This window comes from Podarcis gaigeae (assembly GCF_964106915.1).
Source record: "Podarcis gaigeae genome assembly, chromosome: 3".
NCBI lineage: Eukaryota > Metazoa > Chordata > Lepidosauria > Squamata > Lacertidae > Podarcis > Podarcis gaigeae.
The window spans coordinates 52352109-52359204 of NC_139680.1; the positions used below are offsets into that span (position 1 = coordinate 52352109).

General features: G+C 47.0%; 1 protein-coding gene across 1 annotated transcript; it reads left to right on the plus strand.

Moving 5' to 3' along the window:
* The first annotated feature begins 213 nt into the window (after window positions 1-213).
* Window positions 214-5961, plus strand: MARCKS (myristoylated alanine rich protein kinase C substrate). The gene is made up of 3 exons (XM_083734040.1): window positions 214-333; window positions 624-815; window positions 2723-5961. Exons 2-3 carry the CDS (start codon window positions 717-719, stop codon window positions 3491-3493), a joined length of 870 nt encoding a protein of 289 aa, XP_083590166.1. The 5' UTR covers window positions 214-333; window positions 624-716; the 3' UTR covers window positions 3494-5961.
* Window positions 5962-7096: the final 1135 nt, after the last annotated feature.

Genomic DNA, 7096 nt, shown 5'->3' on the forward strand with positions numbered 1-7096 from the left:
CCACCGTGCAGCGTTCGATTCCCCCCCCCCGCACCTCCCCCGCTTTTTAAAGAGAAATCGGGGTGCACGCTCTAATCTCATTAATTTATTTATATTCTTCGGAGTATTAATTATCAGTCCAAGGCCGATTTCAAATTATTTGCAATCGCAGCTCCATTGTTCGCTCCAATTGGAGACCCCGCCCCCTCTTTTGTCTGGCGGCGCCGTGATTGGTCGGCGACGGGCGGGGGCTGCCGTCAGCGCTCGGGAAGCCCATTCATCTGTGCACTTGGGCGTTGGACTCCGCATCTTATTAGCGACCAGGGAGATTTCTCCATTTTCCCCTTGTCTACAGTACGGCTACAAATCTGGGATTTTTTATTACTTCTTTTTTTGTACTAACCTTGGGCTTCTAATATTTTTGCTCGACTTTTTTCCTCCTTCCTTTTTCCCCCCCTTTTGCTTCTGCGCTGCTGCTTTTTTGACCTCTTCAGCTTTTAATTTTTTTTAATAAAAAAAAATCCGGGAGTGTACATATTTTAAAATAATCGGTTGTCTTCTCTCTTTTTTTCCCACCCCCACCCCCATCACCTCCTCCTCCTCCTCCTCCCCCTCTGGTGTGTGTTTGTGTTGCTGCTCTTCAGGCTGCTGGTCTCCCAGCATTTATACGAACCCACCGCTCTTTGTTTCCCCCCTTCTTTTGGATCTGTTGAGTTTCTTTGTTGAATAAAACCAGCATGGGTGCTCAGTTCTCCAAGAACGCTGCAAAAGGCGAAGCCGCCGCCGAGAAGCCCGGGGAAGCGGTGCCTGCGTCGCCTTCGAAGGCGAATGGACAGGTAAGCGGGGTGCAATGGGGAGAAGCGAAGAATGGTGATAATGGAATAATGTCTCTCTCTCTTTGAAGAAAATAAATGGTGTGCACGGTGTTTCGTTCGGCTCCCACTTTCTTGCTTGGTGGGGATGCATGGCTTTAAAAAATAAATAAATCTGACTACAGCCCTTTAAATGAATGGTAATGAAAAGGAGTGGCTTTTCGCACTGCTGTGGACCCAGTGTTTTAGGCGTAGTAGTGTGGTGGAGGCAGAAATTTGCTAGATGCTTGTGTACAGTGAGATGTGTTTTCCCTTTGGCGTGGTGCACAGTTTGCTGCTTATAAACTGGCGGCATCTTTGAAGACATTTTTGCTGTATTCGTGCTCCTGGTTGGAACTGATCGTGTGCTCCTCTCTCGATGGCTTCCTATCCTGTAGCAGCCCCTATTCTGTTCTCTTTCTCTACCCCCCCCCCCATTTCTCCTCTTTGGCGCGTGAGGAGAGTGTAGTGGCAGTGATAAGCTTGGGAGCTTGGCAGTGATAAGCAAACGACAGCGGTGCTTGGTGGGTGGGGGGCGCTGGAGAGTTGTGTGTATTGGGGAAGGGGCTGAGAGACCGTCTTCTCCATCTTGCTTGCTGGATCCTTCTTCGCTCTGTCGGTTCCCTGCATACAAGCTTGCGGCACACGCTGAATGTGGTTGATCGTAGACGGCACTACGAGACCCCCCCCCCCCGCCCCGTGTGCATATTATTGTCGTAGCCAAGGCTACTCTCCCGGCATTGGTGGGAGATTAGGGCGAGATTTTCGGAGAGGCGCTGCTGTGCGCGCGCTTTGGAGAGCTGTTGCTAAGGGATGCGCGAGCGTGCCGACGGCACCGGGCTGAACGTGGGGCAGCCCGGGAGGCTTGCGCGCCTGCAACCGCGTGCATGTGCATGTTGCATGTGGCGGCGCTTCGCTCTCGGCCGGGCGCGCCACGCTGTGGAGGGCGCCGGGCTGCACCACGCCTTTTAGCGGCAGCTGCTGTCTCGTCGCCTCGCCGCTCCACGGAGGAGCTGGAGGCGCGCTTTGCATAGAAATAAAAAGGCAACCGGTGCGCTGGGGAGCGGAGGCGCCGCTCCTTCCACTATGGTGGGCGGGAGGTGGGGGTTTGTCTCTCCGTTTGGCACCAGGAAGGTGGTGGTGGAAGAAGGAAGGGGCTGGGAGAAGCTGCGGCTGCGGACGGAGCTTTTGTTCGCCTAGCAGAGGCGATCCTGGCCAAGGCGACGCTTCCTCTTGCTTCGCCAGCGCTTCTCTCCGAAGTCTCCTCCCTCGGCGCTTCGCTCCTCCTTCGGGTGGATTTGGCAAAATGGAGCCGCAGTGCCCTCTGCCGGCGGAGACTCCTCGCTGCCTTGGCCTCGTTCGATTCTCGCAGGGTGTGTTGAGAAAAGGTGGTGGTGATGCTCGCGCGCGCGCGGGGGGGGGGCGGGGGAAGAGAGTGTTGATTAAATCGCTGAAGGGAAGCAGCAGCGTGGACGGCGGCCACGCGGCGCGTTTCCAAACGACGCTGACTTGACGCCGCGCCCAAATAGCTGGGTGGGGGGAGCCCTGAAGGGACGAGCCGGAGTGAAAAGGGCGCGGGGAGGAGGGGCTTGCGTCTGAATGGCGTCGCCTCCCCTCCCCAGAGCCCGGCCATTGCGTCACGCGCGCTCCTCGAGAAAAGCAGCGGGAAAGTCGCTGGCAACGTGCTGCCATGGCTGGCCCAGGGAGTTATGTCACATAAACTGATTTGTGCAGTGTTGGGTTCCTTTGACTATGTTCATATCCCTTTGACTGAAAGTGCCTCAATGGCACAAACAGGGTATATAGTCCTGTGTCCACCTGCGCTTGACGTGAGAGAGATCTTCCTTTCGCTCCCCCTTCTCCTCGAATAACGCTGAGTTCATCTCTTCCAGGAGAATGGCCACGTGAAGGTGAATGGCGACGCTTCGCCAGCTGCCGCCGAGGCGGGCAAGGAGGAGGTCCAGGCGAACGGCAGCGCTCCGGCCGAGGAGTCTGTGAAGGAAGAGCAGAGCCCTTCAGAGGCTGCCTCGGAGAAGGAGGCGGCTGAGGCCGAGAGCACGGAGCCGGCCTCTCCCGTCGAAGGGGAGTCCTCCTCCAAGGCCGAGGAGGCAGCCACCCCTTCGTCCAGCAACGAGACCCCTAAAAAAAAAAAGAAGCGCTTTTCCTTCAAAAAGTCCTTTAAGCTAAGCGGCTTCTCCTTTAAAAAGAACAAAAAGGAGTCTGGGGAAGGAGCCGAGAACGAAGGGGCGGGCGCTGCGGGAGAAGGGGGCAAAGACGAAGGGGTGGCCGCCACCCCGGAGCCCCCCAGCAACGAGGAGGAGAGCAAAGCGGCCGACCACGAGGCGTCTCCTTCCGCTGCCACCGCCGCTGCCGGTAGCCCAGAAGAGGCCAAGGAGGAGGCCGGGGGCTCTCAGGAGGCCAAATCGGAAGAGACTGCGCCCGAGAAGCCTGCTGGGGAGGAGGCCAAGCCTGCCGAAGAGCAGAAGCCCGAGGAGAAGCAGGAAGAGGCGCCCGCTGCCCCAAGCGCCGCCCCCGAAGCCAGCTCAACTGAGCAAGAGGCGCCCAAAGCAGAGGAGCCGGCGGCAGCGGCGGCAGCAGCTCCTACACAGGAAGCCCCGTCCGAGTCTAGTCCAGAAGCTCCACCAGCTGAGTCGGCAGAGTAAAAAAAGAGAGAGAGAGGAAAATTTGGCAATTTTGAGATGATTGAACTTTTCTTCCCCCCCGTTTGTTTGTTTGGAGTGGTGCCAGGTACTGGTTCTGGAGAACTTGTCTACAACCAGGGATTGATTTAAAAGATGTCTTTCTCTTTTTTGTCTCTACCCACAGATCCCATCTCAGATCATTCTGTTACCACCATTCCAACCGGCAGAGGAGAGACTAAACGCCTCCCTCTGCCTCCTCGTTCCTCCTCCTCCTTTTTTTTTTTTTGCATCAGTATTAATGTTTTTTGCATACTTTGCATCTTTTACTCAAAATGTAAACTTTTTTTTCTCTGTCAATCTATGGACATGCCCATATATGAAGGAAATGGATGGGTCAATAAAGGGATAGCAAATGAAGTGATAAGGGGTCACAGTGGGGAATTAGTGGTGCAGATAATTTGCCAAGAAAATGTGCCACAAGAAATAAGGGGTTAGTCTTTTTTAAAAAAGAAAGTTATTACAATGTATTTTGTGAGGCAGATGTTCTATAAGGTTTACAACACTACAAGTCTTGACTAAGAAAGAAGAAGAAAAATTCCAATACTCAGATTTTAAAAAAAAGATCATAGTCTTAGGAAATTCATTTAAACCATAGGAACTTTCACTTATCTCATGTTAGCTGTACCAGTCAGTGATTAAGTAGAAATACAAGTTGTATAGGCTTTATTGTTTATTGCTGGTTTATGACCTTAATAAAGTGTAATTATGTATTACCAGCAGGGTGTTTTTAACTGTGACTATTGTATAAAAACAAATCTTGATATCCAGAAGCACATTAAGTTTGCAACTTTTTCCACCCTGCCCATTTTATTTTTATTTTTTTGTAAAATTGCAGTAATCTTGGACCTTAAAAGAAAAAAGAAAAAAACCACACACAATTTTAAACTCAACCAAGCTGTGATAAGTGGAATGGTTACTGTTTATACTGTGGTATGTTTTTGATGACAGCAGACGATGCTTTCTTTTTCCAGTTGTCTTTCAGAATAAAGAATAAAAACCAGTTTCAGATGCAATGGTTTTTGTGTAGCATCTTGTCTATCATGTTTTTGTAAATACTGGAGAAGCTTTGACCAATTTGACTTAGAGATGGAATGTAACTTTGCTTACAAAATTGCTATTAAATTCCTGCTTAAGGTGTTCTAATTTTCTGTGAGCACACTAAAAGCGAAAAATAAATGTGAATAAAATGTAGAATTGGCTGTGTTTCTTTTTCTGGATACTCTTGATAGCTTAGTAGATAGCCTGTATTGTCTAAATTTGTATAAAAGAAGGCACTTGTTTGCCACTTAACATTATTCTTTATTTCTAAATTACGGATTGTGTAGTCTTCTGGCCCTACTTAAAAGCTGTATCTGTAGAGGGAAGAGCATTCAGGCCTTCTAAATAGAGATGTGCATTGGCTTTTGAATGAATAACCTGTGCTACTTTGGACATATGATTGGCTGATATGTCAGATCTGGGGGTAGGGGGGACAAGATAAATGTGTTCACAACAAGCTTGCACAAGTTGACTTTAGCTAGAATGGATATGTGTGTAGTCAGAGCCTTGAGGACCACTTTATGGTACATTAGATTATTATCTCTTAGCTTGAGTTGACTTGACACTTTGGCTGTGGTTGTTTGGGATATCTTGGGCTTAGCCTGAGTTTTCAAACAGGGATGCCTGAATTCAGGTGTAAGACAGCAAAGGTCCAATCTTACATGCGACTTCTTAACCATTTCAGCATCTACTTCAGTGCCTAACTTTAAGCTTGCCAGCCTTGGAAGTTTGGCCTAAAGTAAAAAAAGAAAAGAAAAAAGTTTTTGTTCTACCAAATTGTTGAGCAATACTTTTTGTATGTTACTCCCAGCTTAATAGGTGAGCTAGCAAACAAACAAACAAACAAAAAAGATTGCTATATTTGTCTACAAAAGGGTCACTTGGTGCTTGCCTTTTAACTGTTTAGACTTTTGGGCTAATTTCCACCAAAATTGCTCAGGGCAAAATATGCCTTAATAAAACAGTAGGCTTTTGTAAAAAACAAAAAAAACCACAAAAAACAAATACAGAGTAGTAATGGTGTTGGAGGGTGGAAATTGATTCAAGGAAGTGTTGCTCCTAGGTTTATAGGTGAAATTTAGTGTTACACTTAACTTGCTTCCATCTATGTTTTCAGCAGTAACTTGCTTTGGAAGCAATTACACTCACTTTATATGAGAGTGGCACATTAGCACCTTGTTCCCTAAAGAACAAAGCCTGAGCTGAATGAAGTTCAATGGATTCCATACTGAATACATACTCTTATTCAGCTGTCCACATCTTTTTTATTTTTTATTTTTGGCTTGTATATATACTCTGGTCACCCTGGTATTATTTCTCTGTAGTGTTAGAAATGTATTGACTATTATGCTTTAAATGGCCATGGGATGAAATAAATGGATGTAAAATGAGATCTTCCATACCGGTGTCGTTCTTGGACTGCATCTGTTGGGAACACAACATTCATACCTCTTGATAAAACGCTGACAACAGCATGGCTTCCCTCCTCTCTTCTGTTGCTCTTGGTGCGTCATAAATGTGTGTTCTTAAGTCAGTAAAATAAAGCTGGGCTTAATTTATTTATTTATTACACATTCTGCACTTAAATGGAATTCTCTCTATCTCCAAAAACTAGCTGGGGCACGGTTTTATATATATTGAGGCCCACTGCTTTCAGTAGGACAGAGCCAGCTGGAATGCTGCAAACTGGGAAACGCATGTATTTTAAGGTACACTTATCTCAGAACTTTGTGGGGCAGCAGTTATCTGTAGGGCAATACCTTTGATTTGCCTCTGTAGCAGGTCTTCCCAAACCTGGTATTCGCTAGATGCTTTGGACTAACAGGTGTTCTAAACCAAAGAATATGGAGGGCACCAGGTTGGGAAGATTGCTCTGTGCAATATATACCGGTAGAATGGCTCTTAAACTCTCTGAAATGTGCAGATTACAAGTCTTGGTTTCTTAATTATGTTAAACTATTTCTATCCATCCCCCAAAGATGTCCGCTATTGCATCACTCAAGATTCTTGGTCACTTGTAGAATTAACTGCATAGTTAACAAATTTCTGCTCCTCCTCCCTGAACATGTCTGGCTTCTACAAGCAGTAGCATTTGTGAAAAGTGCTTTGTTGTCACCAGTACAGTTGGTCAGCCAGTTGGAAGCAAAATGCTAGGTTAGACAGCCATGCGGCCTTCTATAGTAGTCTACTAGATTCCAGTCTACACTGAAGTTGGATAATTTATCTTAATGCTGGACAGTCATTTATTTTCCTAGTACAGGAAACACTGCTGTGGATTTTAAATTATTGCAGGGATTATTTCTCAAACAATATACTATCAGATGTCCCATAGTGGAACTACCTAATTAAATGAGTGCCGCTGCATAGCAAGTGGAGGATTAAATCGTTGGATGTTGAAAAAGAATAGCACACAATAGAATTCTATGGAACAATTGAGTTTACTATGGAAATGTACTGTTGACTGTTTTGAATTGGCAGCTAACTTACACAGTACTTGATGAACAAAAGTACTGAAGCTGCATTCTT